Here is a 27,657-nt window from a genome sequence, read left to right on the forward strand (position 1 = left end):
CACATGATACAGCAAGCATTTATTTTCATTAAACTAGGTTAAAAGTTTGTGTTCATTCCTTACTGTCAGGAAATCTGTTACTCTTTCACTTGCGAGGTCATTTCATTAGCTTTTTCTCGGTCATAGCAATTACAAACAAGTTTACAGTAAGTACAAAAGACTGTACAACAGCAGCAATCAAAATACAACCGAAATAGAGTCCAATTGAATTTTCAAAAAGAATTGTACACACACGTAGGAATTACACAGGTTTATTTCTATTTTAGAGAGATGCATAAAGTATCCAACACATTTAAGTCTTTGTACACAAGCCATGCAAGATTTCCCCATTTATAAAAAAAGAAAGTTATCCCAAATTAGCATCTTAATAAGGGTGATACAAAAGTCTAAATCCATGCAACCTTTTTGTTTCATTATTTATCTATCTTTCTCAACTTTGAAATTCTACACCATCATTAAAACAGAAGACATCATAAACCAGATTGGTGTACAAGACCAAATTTATCTGAACTGGAATTTTTGATTAAGAATAATATATTGACCAGTAACTTTCCAAAGAATTCATTTTGAAGGGGGGAAAAAAATAATAAAAAAAAATAAGAGGGGTAGGTTTGAACTTTTTTAGAAATTCATCATTTACTAATTCTGTATGATAGTCATACTTTATTGCTCTGGCTCATTGTATAATTGCAGTCAAAAAAGTGCACTTACACACAGTACGTAAGGGCAAAAGCAACAATTTAAGAGCTGGGTGCCTGAAGACATTTTGAGGTTATGTTCTCATACAACTAACACTATTCAGACATAAAAAGAATGGAAGCAAAATGGTAATTTCTAAAATATTGTTAGAGAAAACTTAAGTATCTTACAATTTATAGGTGAAAAAAAATCACTGCTAGGACTAATTTAATGGTAAAACTAAATACTGAATCAGAAACAGTTTCTGATCAGTGGTAACACCGAGGGTGGTGGTTGTTGTGATAGTTAATGGACAGCATGTAAATGTTTCATTTATTCAGAGCCATTACGGAGTCTGTCTGAAGTAAAGAACTGATGTACCAAAGTCCTGAAAATCCAAATGGATCTAAGAGAAAGGCTTCCATGCTTAATTTGCACTGCTCGTAACTTTTCAGATGGATCTGTTGTTAGTTATAAGACAAAAGGCACATGCCATATTGAGCAACATTTTTTCAACTAACACATTTTGCTGGTTTTTCAACAATATTTATGTTTTAAAATGGTTAAACTACTGCTTGATTCAGTAAAGAGCACCGACATTAAGAAACAAGTATTCTGCATTTTAGGCACAGTTTTGTGTCATATGTCATAGTGGTGGAAATACACAGGTTAGACCGTTAAAGCTTTTATATTATACATATATACATAACAACTCATGTTTATTATAAAATGAACGTTGTGTATCAGACTATATTCATATTCCTGGTATATTTATTATTTAAATTTGTTTAAACTTTGCATCACAATAACATTGCAACCCAGTGTTTCATTCGAAATAGGCTCAGTAAAAAATCCTGTACATCTTTCAACACCTTTGTCATTTCAGTTTCAACAATCTTAAAAAAAGAACAGTGGAAATAAGCCATGTATTCATATGTAGTGAAAAACAGGAGTCCACTTGTACTTGCTATACTTCAGGGTATGACCGGACTTGTGTTAACCACTAGACATGTATAAGCACACTCTGCCTCTTTATGTTATCAATTGTGCCAGTGGACTGTAATTTTTGCCAGGAAAGTCTTAAATATCTTACAACGCCTCTGGTTCGGAACAGGCGCCATACAGAAATGGTTGACCTCAAATTTCATAGCAGATACCCATTCAAAGTTGGTTATTTAAACCAGACAGCTGCTGCAGGCGTAAGCTTTACCTTTAACAATGCCCAAGCAATATCCCTGGTATGACAAGTGAGTATTAACAGGAATGTATTAATGTAATTTTAAAAATGCCTTGTGTAGATTCAGCTGAACTGCAGCTATGAATGTGCAAGGCTACCCATGGTTATGCTGCAGTAAGATTTCAATTCTATTCCTAATGTATGTAATATCTACAGCATATTGAATGGCAGCTCAATGACAATGCATAGTTCAACTGAAAATCAGCAGTTTTCAAAATATCCTTTTTAGTAGCTCAGTAGGGAAAATACATTAGGTAATCATGATCTATGACATGCAAACTTATTTAATAACAGTACGGTGTAGATTTAAAAAAAAAAAAAAAAAAAAAATTCATTTTGGGCTACAACCCTGTTGCCCAATAGAAACTGTAAACTGAGACAATAAACTTGGTTTTAAAGCAATTTTAAAAGAGAGCTCTAACATTATACAAATATTTGTTCTTTCGGCTGCTTGGGTACAACATTGCAGTTAGTCTGTGCTAAGAAAGCATTAAGAGCTTTAGCTGAGTGGTTAATTTAGTTATCTAATTTCTATTTAAATGGGCAGGCGATAATAATTACATTAAGATAGATATAGTTTCAGCTGTACCCAGACTGCCTAGAATGATCCCAAGGTGAAACAGCCTGCTTAAAAAAAAAAAAACCCAGAAAAACCCAACAAATCCAGCCAGTCCTTACTAACAAGAATTCTTTATTATTAACCACACCCAAGATATATTTTTTTTATTATATGGCCACCAAGATAGTGAGATTTATATTCCCCTTCCCCAATTGCATAATTTATATTTCTTTCACAGAGAAATGTATTCTGTATAATACTGTGCTGTATGTAAAACTCTTTGTGCCAATAGGAAAAAAAAAGAAAAAAAGTTTAGCATTTAAAGCATATTGGTATAATCCTTGTAAATGATCAGGATTTATTGCAACCTCGAGCCCGTTGTGCAATAGGAAGAAAGAGATAAAAATCACAGTGCAATCAAATAAGATAAAAAAAAGAACATGCTGCATTTTCCTTGATTAGTCATATTGTTGTTCAGAAAAAAAAAAGAAATACTTTTTCTATATATAATTAGGCAATTTATTTTGAGCTTCAACAAATGTATTAGAAGACTACGTCAAACCTGCATCACATTTCTTCAAGTTAATTGAACTCTTATTGTACAATGTTTTAAGAATTATTTTGTTCACTAAAGAATTGACTAACAAACCAATTAGTGGCCCAGCCATTTGACAGTGTACAAATCAATTAGTGGCTCAGCCATTTGCGAGGACAAACAAGTCACATCATTAAATAGATCTGACTTTCAATAATAATTCTCATACAATTTGTATTTATTATAGCTCTACACAAAGACAAGGAGGTTATGCATCAGCATTAATAAATAATACACTGGTTTATTAATTAAAAAGGTCTGACTCCTCACCACATCAATTCTGCACAGTTTTGTCACAGAGTAAGAAGGCTATGCACAAGTTTTAAAGTTTAAAAAAAAAAAAAAAAAGGAAAGTGGTTGAAAAATAAATGTTCCACTTAAAAGCCTGCATTACTATATCAGATCTTTGATGTGTGGGATGACAGGCACATTAGTACAGACCAGCTGCATAATACAATGAAACAAAATGCAATTTAAGGAGTCTGGATATCCAAGGTTACCAATACTTCAGACTCGAGACACCTCCTGCAAATTAGTTCAACTTCAACATGATGCTGTTTTTGAATGCTGCTGTAACCCTTCAATAAGAATTAGAATGCCGACTGAAGTGCAGTTGTCATACTGCCATCACCTTCATCACACAAGAGTCCATCAGGCAATTACTTGCCCACAGCATAAAAGAAATGCAGTAAAGCAGCATTAAATATTCACATACAGATATTTAGCATCTTGTGTGTTGGACTACAAAAAAACCTGAATCTTTTTTTATTCTTAAATATTAACAGCAACAGCCAGTCTGCCTGCCTGTCTATCCCACACACATACAAAGACACTTGATATGTTTGGCACAGCAAACTAATAAGACCTGAAAGCTAAGGATGAACTTTTTAATATCTACGGATTAAAGTCAGAAACGGGGGGGAAAACCCCTCTGTTTTAGCTTAAGGCACAGGTGTTCCTATAGCCATGCAGATTCTATACTAACTTACTGGAATGTTTACACTATATACAAATGACAATTTGTAATGTTGGGTCACAGCGTACCTTGTGTTTTCCTTTATTTATTTTAGCTGTAATAGAAGTGCTCAAAGGCAGAACCCTGGATTTTGAGGTGTAAAGGCATTGCTGTCACACATTTTGGAAGTTTACCTCTTTATGGAGAACTTCTTTGTCTATAAAAGACCAGTTTCATCAGCCATATTCTGATCCAAGTCTTTAAAAGGCAGATTAAGCAGTACATTAATTAATGTCTTTAATGCACCATTTTTAAAGCAAATTTCAATTTTTCACAGGATTAAGTGCACAAGATTCGGAAGCAGCAGCCTTGAATGTCCGATTCTAGGAAACCTGACAGACAGAAAAGTTTCTCCCTCTCTCATTTATCCCTGGCAAGTCTGTCGTGCTTCTCCAGACCTGGGCAGTTTCAGATCATTGTGGTGTCTCCGTAATCCTTATTCCATCGGACAAAAGCATCCAAAGTCTGCGGGCTGACACTGTGTTTTATTTTCTTCAGGGATTCCACAAAATCACAGAACTTTATATTTCTCATCTAAATACAAAAAAGGAACATTTCAAAATAACATATGTAGTACTAAAAACTAGTACAGTTGTTAACACATTTTGTGGTCCAATATCTACATTCCAGTAATCTCCTGTCCAGGAAAGGGAAGCGGTTACATTGCAGCACCAGTACATTTGTTGCTAAGTTAAGGCTTATTTCTATTATGGCTAACTGCTGCATAACTAATTGATCACTTAATTGACATTGCAATTATAGAACAGCTGAAACTCAATAGTTCATATGAAACTCAATAACAGATGAATATATACAGCAGTACACCATAAAGCACATACCTCATTAGCAGACATGCTCTTAACTTGTTCTGGTTTGAGTTCTGTTGACAAAATACATAAAAAGCTATTTACCATTTAAGTATAAGACCAATACATTTAAAATAGTTCATTAATACAGAATGCATCGTTGTCTAATAGTTGAGCCCAACCCTGACATTAATATGCCTGCTTACCTCTAATAGGACCCAAAGCAGCATCTTTTGCTAATGCAGTCAGGTCGCTCCCTGAATAACCTTCTGTCATTCTACAAAAGGATTTTAAATTCACATGTTAAAATCTCAAGCTCAATGCTATACAAAAGAGTTTCAGACAAGCATAAAATGGTTATTTTCTACAAAGGACATGTCAATATTGCAACCTTTACAGAACACCAATAATGGGTCAAAGGCGGCCTGGGCACCTACATAATTACTAGATACATATTTAATTTGTTTTATATAGACAATGAAATGTTCACCCCATTCTCAAGAATATGAGCATGGCCAGTTTTTACTTGACTCAAAGTTTAATTAAGTTATCCCAGAATATATAATTGGTGTTAATGTAGTATTATTTACTAAAACCTCTGGTCTATGTACATACAGCATATCCACTATAGTAAAAGGTAATCCTAGGGACATTTAATTTAAAAATACCTGAACATGAGTGTTGGTTTAATTCATGAACATATGCAAACTAAGAATCATAATAGTGTTGACTTACCTGGCTAATTGTACCAGTTCCTTTTGGCTTAGTGGGTTTCCGTGTTTACCAAGGAGGTTTTTCATTAGCTTCAACCGTGTCTAAAAAAAACAAAAAACATGAAAACAAAACAAAGCTTTTAACAGTTGAACAGGTTTAGTAATTTATTTCAGTGTACTATTATTATTCCAAAAACATGGCAAATACAGTCGGCCCCTCCCAATTGGGATTACTGCTAAATGGGAGTATTGGGAGATGGATCTTCCCAATACTATTTATGTCGCTGAATTGGGACGTCACTTTGTTTCATTAGGGTATCGCTTTTCAGAGCAGGACAGGTTTGCGTAGCACACTGCAGTGATTACGCGATTACGCTGTGACCTGCGTAAATTGCGTAAACCATGTTGAACTCTTGAAGGAGCTGCAGTCTCTTATGGTTTCTCAGGCTGCTGTTGCAAAGAAAGTTGGCGTGTCAACATCGCAGGTGCGATTGTGTTCAGGGATAAAAAAAATAAAAAAACCATTGACTCTTATTATAAATTATGTATTTAACTTTTAATCATAATGTGATGTGATTTCATTCTTTTTCTTTTCATTATGAATCAAAAAAGTGTGACTAAGGTCCTCTCAACTGCCTCTCGTTTAATTGGGACAGACGCTTATTCGGGATATTTAAACTTCTTCCAAGGCGTCCCGATAAAGCAGCGTCGACTGTAATAAAGTATGTAACTTGGCAAAAACCAAATTTCAGGTACTAAAAAGCCTGAAACAAGTCTGAAAAGCCAATCACCAATTAGCAAATATTGTGCCTTAAGTGTCATGAAGGATGACGGTAAAATTCATAAAAGCCGGACCGTACAGAAATACTTGTGGCAGTGCAATTAACAAAAATAACAGGTCCAAACTTACCTCTTCACTTGGCAAAGCCACATACACCCTTTTTGCAAACCGCCTGTAAAAAACAACACGTTACATTTTCTAAAATTACAATTTTTTTTATTTTTTTTACTGTACATGCAGAGTGTAAAGCAAGAAAAGCTTTTACAATACAGCACAGTCTCAGCTGACAACAAAAGCATCACAGTACAGCTTCTGTCATCAAAACTTATTAGTACCTCTCAAAATATATATATAAATGAGCATCAAAAGAAACGTATCACTTATATATGAGCATCAAAAGAAACGTATCACTTATATATGAGCATCAAAAGAAACGTATCACTTCTATTTGGATAAAATTCACTAGATGTGATCGAAAAATGACAAACGTTTTAGAGCAGGTGCAGTGACTTTTTATTGTGCTGATTAACAATTGACATCATGAAGATGCTGCAAAATGACCTGTCGATCTTGGGCAGGTGTTGCAACACTTGGTCTCCCAGTTCGTTACCTGTCATTGACAGTGTGTCTGGTTATACCGTCTCACCAGGTTTGAAATTGCTGGCTGTGAGCACCCAAGACGGCAAGCCACAGTACACTGCTCTAGTCCAGCCTCCAACATGCCGATTGCACGAAGGCTGAAATCACTCCATATCCAGTGTCCAATCAACTGAGATGATTAAGTGCATATGCTTCAGATCAGTCACTCAAGCATGTTATAAAATGTGTTATAATAGTAATAAGTTTCTTTTGATGCTTGGTATATTTTTAGCCACAGTTCTTGATTGTGACTGGATGCACCGTGCAACCAAAGAACTTCCAATGGAGGTTAGTTAGTAGAGGTTCACATTGGAATTACAAAGAAAACAAAGATATTACAGCTGACTTAAATATTGATATTGAAACTTTAAAATTCTCAGATCTCAAAAACTTGATGATTTTTGTAAGTTAGAATGATTACTAAACCTAAGATCCGGGTAGAGTAACCTGACAGTGTCAGGAAGAAAGACCGTTTTAAAACAACTTACTCAATTGCCTTATTAATTTGACTAACGCAGTTACTTGTATTGAATAACTACACAACAATGAAAAACACTCAGTAGACAGAAGAAGGTTTTGGCTTTTAACCACGGGGTCATGCATCAATGAAGATACAACCGAAAATATACTAACAGATTTGAAAAAAACAAACAAACAACAACCCACAAAAAACACAACATTAGCCACACTGAACATGTGCTTTGTACAGCTGTAAAAAGTATGGGTATAAGACTCCCACTGTATAGCATTTCTTTCAATTCCTGGTTTTATGTTGAGTTTGAGAAGACACACATAAGCTTGTTACCTAGAACGGACTAATCAAGCTTGTATTAAAACCTGGAATGGCTGTAAATGTGTTAAAGAAAACATGCAATTGCTAATAAAGTTATGGAAATATGTGTTTAATTAAACTGGGGCTCTGAAATGACAAGCACTGCATCTTTTCTTTTAAAAATAACTATGCTGAATTTCCTTCACTGTAATTTTGTTACTTGAACCACAGTGATCAGTAAAACAGTCAGATAGTGCCCTCTGGAGACAGAACTGTATAGCTACAGCTAGAAAACAATGTGATATATTTACTTAGATTTTAAAGCAAGACGATTGGTCACTGAGAAACACATTTTTAGATAGTTTAAAAGCATGTATTAAACAGCATTTAAGATAGAGTATCATTTGCATTGAACACCTCAAAATATTTAGGATACATGAAAATTAGATATTTTTTTAAATCAAATTTTACCTTACACTGTACCCTGAAACTAAGTAAAAATTGTGCTTACATTTTGGAAACTGACCAAGACCTTTTGTACATGAAAAACTCACGGACAGTCATACAATGATAAAATACTGTACCTAAGTACTGCCTCATCCAGTTCCTGAGGTCTATTAGTTGCTCCCATTACCAAAACCCTGTCATCTCCAATAGATTGAACCTGTATATAAATAAATAAATAAATAAATAAATAAATAAATAAAGGAGTATATCTATTAAGAAGTTGTGCCTTTGCTAAAAAATAATCAATTATACAATAAAAGAAAATCAGTTAACTGCCAGCTACGTATAATACAATATATTTATTTGAATATAAGGGGAACAACATCTGATAGAATAGCTCTAACCCACCAGAAAAAGAAGAGAATTTACAGGACAGGATTTTTTTTTTTTACAAGAAAAAGGTGTTCCAGACACTTTTAGATTTACCTGGCCATTAATGTAAATTGTATTGTTCATTTAAAAAAAAATAAAATCTACCTACCTTTGGCTACAAAATGAAGCTGCCACTTTGTTAAAGCTTTCTTAAAGTTCTTCTGCTACTTACCCCGTCGAATTCTATTAAAAATTCAGTTTTTAATCGTCGACTTGCATCGTGTTCACCTTCTCTTCTCTCACACAAAAGGCTATCGATTTCATCTGTGGAAAGAAGGAAAGAAAGGAAAAAAAGACCACAACTATAACAATTCTTCAGGAACTGGATTCACTATAAAACTTTAAATCATGTATAAAGAAAATATATAGTTAATGTCTTCCGAACCTCCAATACAATATAGTGTACAAAATAATGCTATAAAAAAAACAAGTACTAGCAGGTTATTTTATTTAAATGTAGTTATTTTGCTTGGTATGTGTGGTTGCTGGAGTATTCAAAGGCTTCAGATGCTGCAGTTTTGCAACACAAACAAAGCTCTATAAGGCCTCTAGAGGGCACTGTATCTCTAAATGGGAATTCCACTATACTAATCTGAGTCTCGACTTTTTTTGTTTGTATTTATTGAAAGCTCTGGACATTTACAGTTTGCAAACGTGGCCACTTTTTGTATTTTTCCCCTCATTTGTTCCCATAACGGTAGACAGGGGTCAATTAGAATTACAAATTACAGAAGCATTGTTTGTGCAGAAATTGCAATTACCATTACAATGCTATTTGTTCAGTTACAATTATGCAGCAGCAATTCCAATTATAATTACAATTACACACATTAAAATGTTACTCTATTTATACTAAATAACCAATGTACAGAAACTTACTATATAACTTTTTTTTTTTCTTCAAACAAACGGGGTTGAAAATACAAAAAGAATGATCGAATGGCAAATAACTGTGTAAGTGAACTGCAAATCGATCAATTATAGGGTATAATTACGAATTGCACAATTACAATTGGACATTGAAGTCACCTTTAACATGAACATTGTAATTTTTTTTTTTTTTTTTAGTTTATTAGTTTTTTACAAACCTTGCAAAGACAATGTGCAGTTTCCGGATTACAAATTTATATGAAATACAGGCAGTTATCTTTTACTTTTGGATCATCAAATTACACAGCAAACACCAAAATTATGAAAAAAAAGCAAGTGGGATGTTACAGCACAAAAAGGAGGAAAACAGACAAAACAAGCCTTACCGATGAAAATAATGGAGGGCTGAAGCTCCCTAGCTACTGCAAAGAGTGCTCTCACTAGCTTTTCTCCTTCTCCCACCTGAAGCAGACCAAGATTACAGAAGTCAGCAAAATAAAACAAACAAAAAAAAAAATCAAAAGATTACAGCAGTCATACCAATTTAATCTTATTGCTTCTGATATTCCCGGACAAAGATACTTTACTTGCTAACATTTAACTTTACTAAAATGATTTTAACATTACAGTACCTCCTCCCTAAACTCTTCTAATGTACAGACGTGCTCAAATTTGTTGGTACCCTTACAGCTCATTGAAATAATGCTTCATTCCTCCTGAAAAGTGATGAAATTAAAAGCTATTTTATCATGTATACTTGAATGTCTTTGGTATGTCATAGAATACAGCAAAGAAGCTGTGAAAAGAGATGAATTATTGCTTATTCTACAAAGATATTCTAAAATGGCCTGGACACATTTGTTGGTACCCCTTAGAAAAGATAATAAATAATTGGATTATAGTGATATTTCAAACTAATTAGTTTCTTTAATTAGTATCACACATGTCTCCAATCTTGTAATCAGTCATTCAGCCTATTTAAATGGAGAAAAGTAGTCACTGTGCTGTTTGGTATCATTGTGTGCACCACACTGAACATGGACCAGAGAAAGCAAAGGAGAGAGTTGTCTGAGGAGATCAGAAAGAAAATAATAGACAAGCATGGTAAAGGTAAAGGCTACAAGACCATCTCCAAGCAGCTTGATGTTCCTGTGACAACAGTTGCAAATATTATTAAGAAGTTTAAGGTCCATGGAACTGTAGCCAACCTCCCTGGGCCGGGCCGCAAGAGGAAAATCGACCCCAGATTGAACAGAAGGATAGTGCGAATGGTAGAAAAAGAACCAAGGATAACTGCCAAAGAGATACAAGCTGAACTCCAAGGTGAAGGTACGTCAGTTTCTGATCGCACCATCCACCGATTTTGAGCGAAAGTGGCTCCATGGAAGAAGACCCAGGAGGACTCCACTTTTGAAAGAAAAACATAAAAAAGCCAGACTGGAATTTGCTAAAATGCATACTGACAAGCCACAATCCTTCTGCGAAAATGTCCTTTGGACAGATGAGTCAAAACTGGAGCTTTTTGGCAAGTCACATCAGCTCTATGTTCACAGACGAAAAAATGAAGCTTTCAAAGAAAAGAACACCATACCTACAGTGAAACATGGAGGAGACTCGGTTATGTTTTGGGGCTGCTTTGCTGCGCCTGGCACAGGGTGCTTTGAATCTGTGCAGGGCACAATGAAATCTCAAGACTATCAAGGCATTCTGGAGCAAAACATACTGCCCAGTGTCAGAAAGCTCCGTCTCAGTCGCAGGTCATGGGTACTCCAACAGGATAATGACCCAAAACACACAGCTAAAAGCACCCAAGAATGGATAAGAACAAAACATTGGACTATTCTGAAGTGGCTTTCTATGAGTCCTGATCTGAATCCTATCGAACATCTATGGAAAGAGCTGAAACTTGCAGTCTGGAGAAGGCACCCATCAAACCTGAGACAGCTGAAGCAGTTTGCTCAGGAAGAGTGGGCCAAACTACTTGTTAACAGGTGCAGAAGTCTCATTGAGAGCTACAGAAAACGTTTGATTGCAGTGATTGCCTCTAAAGGTTGTGCAACAAAATATTAGGTTAGTGGTCCCATCATTTTTGTCCATGCCATTTTCATTTGTTTTATTATTTACAATATTATGTTGAATAAAAAATCAAAAGCAAAGTCTGATTTCTATTAAATATTATTATTATTATTATTATTATTATTATTATTTATTTCTTAGCAGACGCCCTTATCCAGGGCGACTTACAATTGTTACAAGATATCACATTATTTTGTACATACAATTACCCATTTATACAGTTGGGTTTTTACTGGAGCAATCTAGGTAAAGTACCTTGCTCAAGGGTACAGCAGCGTCCCCTACCAGGGATTGAACCCACAACCCTCCGGTCAGGAGTCCAAAGCCCTAACCACTACTCCACACTGCTGCCCTGCCAATTACTTTTGTCAGTTTCAAGTTATTTCAGAGAAAATTGTGCATTCTTCGTTTTTTGTGGAGGGGTACCAACAAATTTGAGCACGTCTGTATGTATCTATGAATAATCAGATCATGTTAATCACATATCTTATAAGTCCCATACAACATGAAATAGTAGACAGTCAACAGTGAGTAATACAGGAACTTGAACATTAAATTATGCTTACTAAAAATTGCAGCCACCTTATTATTATTATTATTATTATTTATTTATTTCTTAGCAGATGCCCTTGTCCAGGGTGACTTACAGTTGTAAACAAATACATTTCAAGAATCACTGTACACGTAATAATACAATTAAGAGCAAGATGATATCAAATGTTTATTAAATCAAATTTGGAATGTCCCAGCATCAAGCTTGGGAGTGGTTGGATGTGATTACACCGTTTTCTTTCTAAATGACTTACATATTTGGAAGTCAAGCTGGCAGCACTTATATTAAAAAATGTAGCATTGGATTCCAAGGCCACAGCTTTGGCCTGAAAAATAAAAACAAAATGTATGTTTAAAAATCATCTAAAGCAATACACAATTTTACATTTACATTCCCTGTAACACAGATTTAGTAAAACGTTATTAAATTGAGATGAGTGTTAATTAGGAGTATTGTTCTTCAACTTGGTTACACATCATTTCATTTGGGGGGTACACAACCACCCCACAGTTAAATCAACCCCACATACCCAATGAAAAAGTTGTTTCAAACCCAAACCACCAATATCTTTGCAAAGCAATAGCTTCCGATCATGTTATGATGTAAAGCAATGTTTATTTGTAAAAGGGGTGAGGTGTTAAAGCAGTAGAATATATGCACAAAACTTCCTGACGAACTTAAAAAGACCTACAGGACTGCTTACAAAAGAAAATAGAAGTACTAGGGATATCCAAAGTCACCATCTCCTTATTCATCAGTGTCAGCTTGGCAGGAACAACATTTCTCTGGATCTCCATGTTGTATAAGGAAATAGGACCCCAGCAGTGTAATGTTAACTGTCCCGTTTGCTTGCTCAACAGGACAGTAAAACCTTGGGGCTACCTTGCTTTGTAGGTCAGATGTAATACAGAACAGTGACACTGCAAGAGATCTCCTTGCATCTAATAAAAGTGCACTGAACCACCAACCTACGAGAGCAGCCCTGCTGATTTCAAAGCAGCGTTGTCCTACAGATCACTGGGTTTCATTCTCCAGGTTTAAAATGTTGGCCAAATGCAATGGTGCAGTACTTGTGCCACAGATAAGACAAAACAAACGTATTTATTTAATTTCATAAAGTATAATAAAAAACTGAGAACAGAATATGTCCAATTTTTTTTATAATAACTGTTCATTATAAAATACAAGAATTTGGCATAAATATAAAAGGAGGTACTGTGTGCACCAGTCAGTAGAAAGATGCTTTCCTATGAATTATCAACACCCAAATATAGGAGTGCAATGAAGTGTAATTGAAATACTCCTACCACACAGTCCTTACCAGCATGGTTTTTCCGTTTCCTGGAGGACCGAAGAGCAGTAATCCACGAGCAGGAGCCCGGAGGCCTGTAAACAACTGAGCAAAAAAAAAAAAAAAAAACAATAAAACTGATTCTCCCATTAGCAGAGTTTCAACCAGATTACATTCTATAGGAATATGTTTCACTGACCATTATGTACCAACACCTTAATGTTACATAGCTAGCCATAAAAATCTATATTTCATTAAAATGGTGCTCCTTCTAACCAATATTTACGAATACCCCTTTAGTTGGTAAAGTACAAAAAAAAAAAAAAAAATGCTCTAAACCAAGGGTTTCCAATCCTAGTCCTGGAGGGTCGGTGTCCCTCCTGGTTTTTGTTACAACTGTACCCTAAATTACTTAATTGAGTCAATTAAGTGCTTTAGAAGCTGAATTGGTCCAATTAATTAATTTAGGGTACAGTTGGAACAAAAACCAGGATTGGACACCCCTGCTCTGACCCATGGCTTCCCTAACCTGGTACTGGAGACCTCATTTGTCTTCTGGTTTTCATTCCAACTGAGCTCTCAATTTACCTAAGTAAACCCTTAATTGAACAAATAATTTGCTTAATTTGACCTTTTTACTTGGTTTTCAACTCTTAGTTAGGAGATTTCAAGTTAGGTATAACATTTTATAAGTAACTTGAACTCTGCAACAACTTATGAGCTGAGAACAATTAAAAAGGTCTAATTAAGCAAATTATTAGTTCAATTAAGGGTCTAGATGGTCTAGTTAATTAATTGAGAGCTCAGTTGGAATAAAAACCAGAAGACACATGGGGTCTGCAGGACCAGGGTTGGGAAGCCCTGCTCTAAAGTGAACTGTAGCAGTACTTACTTCTGGTCTAAGAGCAGGAAGTATCACAATTTCCTGAAGTGCCTGCTTGGCAAGGTCCTGTCCTGCAACGTCATCAAATCTGACAGATGCTCCACTACAAGAAACAGAAAGCATTAGCAGTGAACCTGTCTCACTCACAGCTCGACAGATTGTAAACAAACTAAATAAATAAATAAATAAATAAATAAATAAATAAATTAAATAAATTAAATAAATTAAATAAAATAGGTAAAAAAGGAAACCCTTCTGCTACACTGATGCCTAGCAGAGCACTGTGGAAGGATTGTATCACTCAACCTGAAGGCAATAATCAGCCTAGCCCTAGAGGGTGCAGGCATTCTCTTGGGTTTAGTAGCTGTTTTGTTATGCAGATCCAAAATATGAGAAGAGTACACCCATGCCCATCATGTATCTAATGGCAACAGTACTCACCTATCCACGATTTCATTGAGGATCAGGTTGGCTAGCTTGCTATCCACATTCTTTAAGTTCTTCAAATCCTTCTTTCTACGAGGAACAGCCGTTGGAGTTGGAGGTTTGTTGTTTGGTCTGTTGACTGTTTTTGCTACGGGGCCCTTAAAATAAATAAATAAATAAATAAATAAATAAATAAATAAAAAGTTTGGTTTAAAATCAGTAGCAAAAAAGTATTTGGAGAGGTCATGGAAGCCAAAGGTGGAGGCAGAACACAGAAGACTGCTAAATCATTAGCCAGATTATCTTTTCACTGAATAATGTTGACGACAAGGCAACATGTCTGACTTGCAGTGCAAGGTTGCAGTTATGAAACATTATACCATACAACGTCACTATGATACGCTGCACAAAGCAAGGTATTTTTGAGTTTACTGGGAATTAAAGAAGCTATGGAGTCTCAAAGCAAGGAAAGGACTTTAACTTCAAGAAGCCATGGAAAGTGCAGAATTACCTTGGAAGAAACTAAGTGGTGGGATTACAACAGAGGGGGCACCATATATGACGGCGCAAAAGAGTGAATTGGCTAGTAGCAGAGTGCTGGACAAAATAAAGAAAGAAATGCAGAAGTAACATTGTTCTTACATTGGATTCTGCATCAACAGGCATTATGTGGAAAAGTTGCAGAATAAGAACACGTAATGAGCATTGTTATCAAGTGTGAGAGAAAAGAAGTGTCCAGACAGAAGTCATAAAAATGCACATTTCAAAGTGGTACTGTTTACTATTTCACATTTTCACAGCTTGTCAGTATCTTTATTTATTATTTTTTTTTTACAGTGGTGTTTTTATATTTTGGGTGGGGTGGGGTTACATGTATTGCGATACGTATTGTATCGTGAGCTTAGTGTATCGTCACACCTCTACTTCTGACAAATATAGAGCATCCAACAATTATGTATGCTTTTTGGAAAGACATATTAATAAAAAAAAAAGTTTGAACCAAGTAAAATATTGAAAATAAAACCTGGGCAATCAACAAATAAAAAGCAAAAGGGATGAAGATTACCTTGCTAGCACTGAAAGGCTGTGCTGGTGACCTGGAAGTGTTTGAGGATGGGCCACTGTAGCTGGGCGAGCGATGATGACTAGGAAGTCCTGCAGATGTATTTTTTAGTACATTTTTTGATCGTGGGAGTGAGTGGCTGGAGTGGGTTAAAGGATCCTTCTTTTTGGGAACAGCTCCACTTTCTATGAAGGAAATAACACTTTCAGATTTGTTTTCATGATGCAATGTATAGAAGGTAAAAAAGTATCTAAGTATATTACTATGTATACCCTTCAACATGAAAATTCACACCATTTTATAATAATCTTCTCTAACCATTCCATTCAGCATATGATCAGGGGCTTGAACAAAAAGCCTTGAAGATTAATAAACAAATAGGACACAACATGCCTAGTCAGCAAGTTCTATTGATCATTGTGGAGTAGACCAAATCGATCTATAGGTACAGTACATTGACAAAGTATTTAAAACTCCACACACACATTGCACTTGCACTATAGATTTAGCATTTTAGAATATGTATGGACAGGCATACATTAACCCCGTGCACACTTGCATTTTTACACCGGTATCGTTGAGGAACAGTATTGCAACGTCTGCTCACACTACCAGTACCAGTGTGATATGACTCAGAGCAGTTCAAGTGTGGACAGGTGGATCGGTATGACAAGGAATGGAAGAGTCCGAGGCATGTGCACACTTACAAAGATATTCTATATTACCATGCTTCTCAACACCTTTACTTCCGTCATGCTTGTTTTATTCATTTATCCTTTTTTTATATTTACAATAGTAAAATTATCAAAGTGAAATTTGAATGGTTAAACTAAAAACATAAAAACTGACGGTGAATACCAATAAAGCCAAGTTTTATACTCTGTACTGCGTCTCTGTTTTCTGCACGTGCCATCTCTGGTACTGTTCAGAAAAGTGAATTTTTCGTACAGATTACGGTATGTCATCATTACCACGGGTTACGTTTTTCATCAAGACACCCTGGGCAAGAGTAAAATAGACAACACAAGTTTATTATATTTTTAAGCGTCGATAAAATAAGATTAAAGCAGCTCAAATCAGACACTGCTCCATTGACTCCATAGAAAATTTCTCCCAAGCTCTCTATATCCCACAACCCTTTGCATGCAGCATGACGGAGGTCCCCACACAGAATCAGTGGAGTGGAGTATCTTGGTGTAACAGAATATCTCTGATGTAGGTGTATCGATAAAAAACATCTTAAATGTGGACAGATATATCACAACAGTATTGATCTTCTAGTGGTGTTGAAAAGTGAAAAGACAGAAAGTTGTATCGTATCGGTATATTCTAAACCGAAACAAACTTTACCGGTATCGTTGCGATACAAGTGTGAAAAGGGCTGTTCTGTATGCTGGGCTGGTATTACACACACTCCCTCGTGTGTAATTGCATATTCTTACAATATAGCATACATACAGTACACTTACTTCACCTTCAGCTACCAAAAAATAATTTAGCTTTGCTTTACAGTATGGGAGAAAAAGCCATTTTCCATGAGCTGCTGACATAACTCGTTCGTACTGACAGCAACCTGACCAGACATCCCTTTAACTTTCACGAAAATATGGTTGTTATAAATTATTTATTTTTAAAAAACAGGTTTATGTATTTGTGCTTTTTACAGACTGCACTACGCTCTGCAAATTGAATTTGAGCTGTTAATCGTCAGAAGTGAAAGTTTAGGCATCATCCAGATATAAAAAGCCATTTTTATTAACTGTGATGCACCCAATGCACTGCACATTTGGTAGTGTTTTCATATCTTCAACGTGTCCGAAGTATGCTTCCTATGATAAGTAAGACCTTGTAGCTTATTTTCTCACACTACAAAAATATAAAATCAGAAGGGATTTAAAATTTAAATACATAATGCATCAATGTACAATTTGCTCAGCCAATCTTAACACATTCAGAGCTGAATGAGATAACATTGCAGTACTAAAAGCATTCAGACAGCAGCATTTCTTACTATGAGAGGTATGATTAATAAAATCAGCCCAAGCCCTGCTATTACAGAGAGTTCACTTCCATTTTGAAATATGTGAACAAGAAAGATAGCAACCTAATGCAGCTTCAACAAGACCTAAAAAGTTTGTGGAAACCCTGTTTAAGAAAGCTGTACGATAAACAGTCGCTCAAGTCCAAATTGGAACTCAGATAGAAATATTTAAATATACCCTCCAATATTGCAATATTAAATTAGGTTATTTGTATTTGGAAGGAGAATTTCTCTGGCTAAAATAAAACTACATGGAAACATACACAACCCAAAAGTACTACCAAAACAGTGAGAAAAAGGTGCATGGAAATTGTCCCAGTATTCACTAACAAACCTACATGGTAACTTGAGGTTAAAAACTCAATCTGCTGTGCTTATCCTCCCTGTGGTTGGCTTGGCACCTGGAAGGATCTGATTATTTAGTCGTTCGTCTTAGTATGGTGATTACGAAGTACCTTTTTGCCATTGCTTCCATACTTCAGAGAGCGGCAAAACACTGTCCAGGAACGTCGGTTTTTTGTACCTACTGTCTGTATGGCCTATTTAGCAAATCTCTTTGCACCACTGCCAGCAGCAATTATTTTTCACATCTCTATCTATTAGGTGTGTGTGTCAACTTTGTTATTCAAAAATAAAAGGTATGTTAACAGCACTTCAGCAAAATTACAAGTACAGGCCCGCATAGAAAGCGATGCAGTCAACGAACATGTAGGTATTGAATACTGAAGAGGGCAATCAATGAGACTGAATAGTAATGAAAATGCCATTCACCACAAAGTGTCTCATTATACAAGTACAAAAAAAATGGTTTAACACACCCCAATACGTAGTAACATCAAGAAATATTCCTCAATTTTTCACAGTTCCCCCAAAAAATCTAAGATGGAAAACTCCCACCCATGTTTATTATTATTACTTAGGGCTTCTAGTTTTTGGTTTTTATTTTTGATCACGTGATGTCCCTTTAAACATATTTTGAGCCGATTCGCTTTCTTAATCAAACACTAATTACCAAAGGAAGTTGTTTCTTTTCCCCTCATATCTTGATTGAGTTAACAAACAACGTGCATTGCTAAAGTAAAGTAAAATTAAAGCAGCTCAAATCAGACACTGCTCCATTGACTCGCAATAGAAAATTCTCCCAAGCTCTATATATCCCACAACCCTTTGCACGCAGCGTGACGGAGGTTCCCATTGAGAATCAGTGGAGTTGAGTATCTTGGTGTAACAGAATATCTCTGATGCAAGTGTATCGATAAAAAACATCTTAAAATGTCGACGGGTATATCGCAACAGTATTGATCTTCTAGTGGTGTTGAAAAGTGAAAAGACAGAAAGTGGTATCGTATCGGTATATTCTAAACCGAAACAAACTTTACCGGTATCGTTCCAATACAAGTGTGAACAGAGCTGTTATGTATGCTGGGCTGGTATTACACACACTCCCTCGTTTATATATAGAAGCAAATCCTTATTTAAACAATCTGGTTTTCAGTTAAGGCTTAACAACTTTTAATTTAAGTTTAAAAGGGAGGGAGAGTGATGGAAATTAAAAACCAAAAATCTAGAAGCCCTGTTATTACTATAGCAATAGTGTGTCAGTTTTATTGTGATGTGAAAGGTTTCTGCACTACCTACACCAGAAACTCTTTTTTTGGTTTGTAAGGTAAAAGTAGACAAAAGGAACAAACAAACAAACAAACTATACATTGCTTGACGAGATCCCCAAAATGGCTATATGTTCTGAGTCCTCCAGCACCCACCTGAATGGAGGTGTCCATTATAGTAGGGCTGGTTTATACTCTCTTTATAGATGTCACTCTGAGGCTCAGAAACACCAGAATCTGGTCGCAGCTTTGCTACGCAACAGAAAAAAAACCAAGAAACAAACACACACACACACAACAAAAATAAGGAAATAAACCACATACCAGGAACATACGGTGTAAGGATAAGGTGGTGTAACCAGGCCACAGATCAGCCATTTATGAGCCAATATGGGAAATAAATATAGATCTCCTTTCAAAGAAAATAATGTATTGGATTTCTATGCTCATATTAAAAGGCCCACAACTTCATAAACAGGGCCTACCTGAAATATCTGTAAGCTCTGAAATCAGACTAGGATAGCATTTCATAATTATTTCAACTTAAAAGGTTGATCACACTGGAACTGGAAGAGCAAGTTAAAATCACACATTTTCAGTGTAAACTGAGACAGAACTCCCAGGGGACATGGGCAATATTTTACAAGCTTCAACCTATTTTTAACATCCTACTCCGCTGTGAAGTTGTCTTGCAAAGGGATTTACTAAATAGTTTTCATATGAAAACAATAGGCTTGGGTTCTATCAATCATAATATGCTCTTATTGAAATACTGTTCCTCATCCATTTATATATTCGTGTGAGAGAAAGAAAGTGTGCTCAGCTTGCTATTGGTTCAGAACCCTGAGTTTAAATAATCTTCAGATGAGACATGGTTTACTGTATTTTACCATGGAACATAAATAAATACAATCTACTAAAGAAAGAAGGACTGAGGACCTTGTGAACGTGAGAAGATTTCATGCTTTGGCCATTCAGATTATTACAGTATCAGAAGTGTGCAGAGAGACATAGTGATGACTACTGTTGATTTGCTTTTACAGTAGCACATGAAGATTATCAACATATGAATGCTAAATTCATATGTTGGCAGCAGAGTGGAGTAGTGGTTAGGGCCCTGGACTCTTGACCGGAGGATCGTGGGATCAATCCCAGGTGTGGGACACTGCTGCTGTACCCTTGAGCAAGGTACTTTACCTAGAGTGCTCCAGTAAAAACCCAACTGTATAAATGGGTAATTATGTAAACAATAATGTGATCTCTTGTAACAATTGTAAATTGCCCTGGATAAAGGCATCGGTTAAGAAATAAATAATAATAAATTTGAACAACAACAAAAGATCATTTTTTTTATTCATCGCTGACTGGTGCAGTGACTAAAAACGTGCCATTCCGAAGTCAGAAAGGGTTAATGATGAACATGCACAAATCCCAAGCATTAAGAAAAACAGGATGGAATCAGTGAAAATGTACAGAACAAATCAACTGCATGTACAAAATACATTTTGCAGTGGATTGTCCTGATTACCTGTTTTAGATAGAATGTTCTGCTCACACCACAATTTATTCCTGTAGAAAACTGAAAGGTGATTATTTTTTTTAAATCTTTTTTCCAACATTACAGTGAAATCAAAAAGAGCAGAATTCTATAACTAGTTTTATTTCATCTTCAATAACTAGGAAGAACATTTGTTTCGTATATATTATATGTAACAACTTTTGAGGTACAGTTTATTCTACACTTTATATCCACTTTCTCTAACCTTTTTTTTTTGGTTTGAGTGGTTCCAAATTCTGTTGCTGCAATACCGATTTAAAAAAATGTCTCCATATAGCTGTAACTTTCAGCTACGTTCACAGCTGCTAAAGAATGCTGTTGGCTCTAAAGTTGAAAAAGTCATCCTCACATGACCTTTTGGAACAAGGAAATCAAAGACAATGGGCAGTTACAATTCCATAGCAGCAGCAAATTTATCTGAAAATGGAAAGCTAGTTGAAACAGAGGGATACTGGGGTATAGAAAACACAATACTGCAGCAACAGTATTCAGACCAATCATATTGACCTTAATCATGATAATAAAAATGGGGGGGGGGGCAACACACTCTTTTAAATAAAGAAACCAGCAATCAGTACAAGGGCTGCTCACCTAGAAGTTCTAAACGATCCTTTGCCATTATCAAATTGGTGGTCATCTTAGCTTGCAGCCTTCTAGCTCGTTCGTACTGCTCACCTGAGGGGGCAGACAGTGTAATGAGAATTAAAGTTAACTCACCGAGAATGAGCAATTAAACATTATTCTGATCAGCGCAAAACTAAAATATTAATGAACAAAATACAATTAGGGTGGTCAAAAATCTACAGAAGACTAAAGCAAGCAAGCAAGCATGCAAGCAAAGCACCTTCATAAAACTGTACATACCACTTTCCAAGACATAAGACATTGCAGGTGTCAGCACCATGAAAAACTGCATGATCAGGATCAACAGGCGAATGAACCACTTGTATAGTTCAATAGATTATTTGGAAGAGATGATTTTCAAAATATCTAACACCATAAAATTGTAAAATGAAAGCATATCGTTTCAAATTAAGGAATACGTTTCTGTGTATTCCCTAATGTAACACATTACTGTGTTTGTTTAAAAATAAATGTTTTACAGTGTACATGAATCAATCAGGCTAGTTACTGGCTCCTAGTTTTTACAGTATTGAAACATAAAAATACTTTATTCTAACACTTTTTTGTTTACCTTGTCCAGTAACTTGTACAGCAATTCCCTTCTCCAGTTCTGCAATGCCTTTCTTGTACCATTGAACAGCTTGTTCTTTATGCCCTGCAAACAAAAAAAACATGCACATTTTATTTCTGTATTGGGGGTCATTCATTGTCAAGTTTTAATAGCGTACTGCATACAAAGTTAAATAAAAACAGGGTTCCAGCAGGTACAACATGCAAAAACACTCACTTGTGAATGTAGTTGTTGAGAGGGACCAACTTACAAATGTTTTAGTACTGTGTTAATTCGTCCTGTAACCATTAATGCTATGGTTTGTGTCAGCATTACAGTTCCACAGGGCTTCGGACAGCAGCACAAGAATAATGCTACAGTGTGGCTTGTGCTCTAGTATCATCCAGACCTGAACATGATGCATCTAAAAGCATTCCCACACAATTTAAAATCATCTTCAGTCAATTCTCATTAAAAACAAACTCGGATTAAAAGAATTTCCTGATACTACGAATTTTCTACACGGTCTCGGCCACATTTAGAAGATGCTTCTTGCAAAATGAATGTATTTAATCTGAATTTACCATTTGTGCAAATTATTTCGGTGCCTGCCCAAGGAAGAAATCTATCTATTTATTATTATTATTTATTTCTTAGCAGATGCCCTTATCCAGTGCGACTTACAGTCGTAAACAAATACATTTCAAGAACCTATCTATCTATCTATTTTTTTAATGAACAATTATTTTTATTTATTTTCCCCCAATTTGGAATGTCCAATTGCATTTCTCCTCAAGTCAACCATTATGCAACACATTAAAAGGCCTTTCAGATACCCAGTGTATCTTTGAAAACACTATGGAACATTTCCAACAACTTTACATTCAGTTAGCACATGTCCCTCAGACCCTCTCATACATTCAAGTTATCTGTCCTGACAATCATGCTGAGCCATGATGTCTCCCTGCTGTTATCCTCACCATGGTATATCCAGCCCCCAGAACAGGGTCAGATGGCAATGCAATTCTGTTATCACAAAACAGGGGAGAAAAACAAGAAAGCTATGCAACATATATAGCACGTGCATTGACACTTACAAACATGCAGCTTGTTTGATTATTACTAATGTTTACCACAAAATGACAGCTGCTTTAGACCAAATCAAAAAACGGATTTAATGATCAGGTTCACTAAAAAATATAAATTGGGAAGCTTTTCAAATGCTCCAGCAGCACAGAACAGAGAGGACAATAGAAACACAAAATGAATCACATCCTTTGTTCTATACTGTTATAACCGTATTCCCTAGTGTGAAACAATGGGTGTTACACTGGGGGACCAAGTGCAAGGAATTCTTGTATATAAACCCTTTTGGCTTCAAAAGAAAAAAAAGCATGAAATGTATGCAGCAGCAGCAGCAACAACAACAACAACAACAACCACCACCACCACCACCACAACAGTTTAAAAATCATTAAGCGGGAGACAAATAACACTTAGGCTGGTAAGCAAAATTGAGAATCACATTTTACAGCTTAAATCTGAAAAATAAATGCAGCAGAAAATTATAATTGTCTGCAACCCTGGAATATTTTACACATGTAAAATATCAAAAACACTACACTATACTTCACACTAAAGATAAAGTACAGAATGCAACCTTTGCGCCTGATTAATCACCCCATCTCAAATATTCAGGTCCCCAGTGGTTGGTCAGCAGCATTGGAGGGTTTCTATATGTCTGGAGAAGCAATTTAAAGGTTTACAATCAAATGTCTACTGAACTGAACCTCCACAATAACTATGCTTGGTTAAGATCTAACCCTGGTTACTATGAACATTTATGTTTGTACCTCATTACAACTATTTCAGTCCCCAGCTTTACACAGAGGTTCACTGCACAGCATACACTATATTACCTCATGTCACATATTTACCTGCATTCTTAATGCTTAGTTACATTGCTGAAGGAAAACACATGATAGATAGGATAGATACTTTTTAAATAACATTTATTTACAACAGACTATACATTTTTATATTACAATAAATTCTACAAAAAATAATTTACACATTTAAAACAAGTTCGTCAGACTCTTCATCCACCTCACAGAGCACTCCATTAAAACACCATATAATTTCAAATTTCAGTAAGTCGTGCATCATTTTATAAAAATTGAATTCAACACCTATACGTTCCCCTACTAGCTTTCGAAACACTTTAACCAAATCTTGACTGTTTTATCAATTTCTACTTTTTAAAATGGCCAATTTAGCTTGGCCTAACATAAAATTAGCCAACTGAAATACAAACTTTTTACTCTTTGCATATCTGACCCCAAAGATAAAAATAGTCTTCGTGAACTCCAAATCCAGCTTTAAAAAGAGGTTGTTTAAAAAAATCAAACAATGGATCCAATCTTTGACATTCCATGTAGCAGTGAAATACAGTCTCTCTTTTACTGCAGAAAGGGCACTTGTCATTCACCTCCGGATTTATTATTGTTACAAAAGCATTAACAGCCAAAATAGTATGCAAGAGTCTCCATTGCAAGTCACCAGATCTTTTACAAAGGGGGGGTTGATATAAAGTTCTCCAGGTTGGCTTGTCCTCCTCTCCAGCTCCCAGCCGCTCCCTCCAATGTGTGTCCGGTAGAACTTTAAGCACATCTTGAAACTTTACTTTCACACACATTTATATGCTTTTTTCCCCTCCAATAGGGAAAATTGGCGTTTACACAAGTCCTTCACTTTTAAAATCTTGCCACTCTCTTCTTCAAAATTACTAATTGCAGGAGAGATTAGCAAAGAAGGAAACAGAGTCTGCTGAGGGATTTGATGCACACTAAAAACACTCTCCAATGCCTCTTGCCACTCTGGGGACAGAGCTTCATTCAGCTGTGACAGGTAAACACCTGCCACACGCACAGACCGCATGGCCAGAGCATTGGCTAAACATTCTGGGTCCTTCCAAGCACATTTTTCTGTGTCTATTAGATCATAGATTTTCACACCTTTAGACCTAATAAGGGAATCATTAACCGATTTGAACTTATAAATAAAACTAAATTGTGGATTTAACACCAAAGGCTGTTGTAGAACCCAAAAGGGGTCTAAAGAAAACTCATACTCGGCTTTTAGTACACTCCAAGCCCTCAGCACCACTCTTGTAAAACAGAGGAAGACACGTCAAATTAATTGGACCAACATCCATAAATAACAAAACCAAGCCCTCCAACCTGACGAAAGAAAGACAACGCCAGTCCTCTCCAAGACAACTCTACCAGTGAAAAAAACCATTTTTGCAACGGTTTGCAGTCTGAAAGCAGCTGTCCTACACTCAATATTGACTTCTGTTATTTATTTCCTCTTTAAATTATTTTAAGGCCGGCTGTTTTCCCCAGCCAGGTTTGCTTCGTTTTGTTTTAAAACTGACGTCTTTTGTCAGTGTCACTGTGTGTTTCCCAAACACGGCCACCCGAGTGCACAACCAAGCCAGATCTTATGGGCCGAGCAGTCTCCCAAGGCCTGCCCCTCAGCCACTCAGAGAGAGGGAAAGCACACACACCCTCTTCCCCACCTCTCCGTGCCATCGCCATGACTGACAGGCGGATCCCATGAGACTGCTGCCCTCCACCTGCAGTAATACGGATGTGCCAAATAGTCAGTCCAGATCTCCCCTGTTACAAACTGATAATTCTCTTGCAGACTTAAGGTGTGGCTCAGGATGATTTCTGTCCTTTTTACAATTAGCAGTACAATTAAAATCCCCTGCTAAAAACAAAACCTCATCAGAAGTGCATTTTTCTAAAACCTGGTCCAGAATTTTGAAAAATTCCAACCTCTCTTTTCCATCATTGGGGGCATAAATACTAATAAATACAAAGGATTGTCATTCTACTACAGCTTTTATTTTAAGCATCCAACCTTTTACCAGTTCAGTGAAGTCCATTGAGGTTTAAAATTTTCCTTAAACAAAACTGCCACCCCAGCACTCATATTAGATCCATGACTAAAAACTATTTCCCCTTTCCATTCCTTTTCCCACTCTGATTGGGTTTTGAAATCACAACAAGTTTCTTGTAAAAAAAAAAAAAGGACATCCAGTTTTTTCTGGTTCAAATATTCAAAAACAGAAGCCCTCTTAAGACTGTCTCTACAACCATTTATATTAATAGTCCCTAACAGAAAAGTCGTCATTGGGATAGAAAGAAAGCTCAGAGTACAAATAAATAACTGTGAGTTTCTTAACATTTTTATTTTTGATTAAGCTTACTACGAACTCTAATCAAACAATTCTTTAAACACCAGCGTTCTTGGTCTGTAAAGTTTGACCCAGAGGACTTCTTTACCAGATAAGCCGCTGAGTTCACAAACAAATTTAAAATCAGGAAAAAAATCCTCCACATCAATTTTTCTCCTTCCCTTTGTCAACAGTAAACTCTCTTATATCTTGCTCACCATACCTGCTCTTTAACAAAGTAGATTCAGAGCATTGAGACGAGTCGGTTAACACCACCTCCTCATCCTCCTCCTCCCCCTCCTCCTCCCCCTCCTCTCTCTCCGACTCTGAATTACTTTCATGTATTGTACTGGCAACCACAACACTCCAGGGCTTTTGCCCCTCCTTTTTGGGAGGTTGTTTTTTTTCTCTCGTTTCTACTACCTCCATATTTTTCCTTTTTGAATTTTTTTTCCTTTTTCCTGGAGTCTTAAATCCCTCATTATCATTCACATTCTCACTCATCTCCATTGCCAACTTGCTCATTTCAGAAACTTTCTCCGATGCATTCTCCCCTAGACACTAAGTTTTATTTTCACCCGCACCCTGCTTGTCCTCTCTTACTTTTCCAGTCTCTCTCGTACTATTCGTATCATTAACAGTACTACTTTCAATCTGTTGTTTTTCGTTACCATCTCTACTGGTATTTTTAATTTCCTGGTCTCCAGTTTTACCCTCTGTTCACCTCCACACCATCACTCGTCCCAGCCACCTCTCCATCATTTTCAGCGTTCACATTCTCTTTCTCCATACCCCCACTCTCTGTTTCAACATTACTCGGCTCTGTGGATTTCAAGTTCACTGCTACTTTCTCGCTCACATCTCCCCCTTCTCTCTCCTCTCTTTCTTTTGCTTTTGGACAATTTTTAACTAAATGTCCATCAACCCCACAATTGAAACATTTCATTGTTTCTGAAGTAGCAAAAATCATGTAATCACAGCCATCCACTTTACACATTAAAACAATGTTAAGTTCCTCGCTCACTTTATTCAAAACCATAAACAACTGTCTCCTGAAGGAGACTACATGTTGTAACAGTGGAGATTTACAGCCCAACTGGATTCTTTTTGGAGTTGAGACAATTTGCCCATGTCGAGACAATTCATTTACAATTAAAGCATTTTTAAGGAAAGGTGGAACGTTTGATAGAATTATTTT

General features: G+C 36.2%; 1 protein-coding gene across 3 annotated transcripts in view; it reads right to left on the minus strand.

The window, feature by feature from the left end:
- Positions 1–235: 235 nt before the first annotated feature.
- Positions 236–27,657, minus strand: part of LOC117411170 (spastin-like) — a 45,675-nt gene continuing 18,253 nt past the window's right edge. The window contains exons 2-18 of one of the 3 annotated variants that reach the window (XM_034018406.3): positions 22,238–22,321; positions 21,634–21,717; positions 21,013–21,063; positions 19,641–19,736; positions 15,840–16,021; positions 14,789–14,931; positions 14,357–14,450; positions 13,495–13,569; positions 12,427–12,498; positions 9,931–10,006; positions 8,847–8,938; positions 8,380–8,459; positions 6,514–6,556; positions 5,626–5,705; positions 5,097–5,167; positions 4,924–4,964; positions 236–4,618 (exon numbers count right to left, since the gene is read on the minus strand). In XM_034018406.3, coding sequence (XP_033874297.3) covers positions 4,493–4,618; positions 4,924–4,964; positions 5,097–5,167; positions 5,626–5,705; positions 6,514–6,556; positions 8,380–8,459; positions 8,847–8,938; positions 9,931–10,006; positions 12,427–12,498; positions 13,495–13,569; positions 14,357–14,450; positions 14,789–14,931; positions 15,840–16,021; positions 19,641–19,736; positions 21,013–21,063; positions 21,634–21,717; positions 22,238–22,321 — 1,490 coding nt within the window. In that variant the 3' untranslated portion in view covers positions 236–4,492. The remainder of the gene's footprint in view (positions 4,619–4,923; positions 4,965–5,096; positions 5,168–5,625; positions 5,706–6,513; positions 6,557–8,379; positions 8,460–8,846; positions 8,939–9,930; positions 10,007–12,426; positions 12,499–13,494; positions 13,570–14,356; positions 14,451–14,788; positions 14,932–15,839; positions 16,022–19,640; positions 19,737–21,012; positions 21,064–21,633; positions 21,718–22,237; positions 22,322–27,657) is intronic. The other 2 variants (XM_034018407.3, XM_034018408.3) reach the window with 2 other exon arrangements.

This window comes from Acipenser ruthenus, chromosome 6 (genome assembly GCF_902713425.1).
Source record: "Acipenser ruthenus chromosome 6, fAciRut3.2 maternal haplotype, whole genome shotgun sequence".
Classification (NCBI taxonomy): Eukaryota; Metazoa; Chordata; class Actinopteri; order Acipenseriformes; family Acipenseridae; genus Acipenser; species Acipenser ruthenus.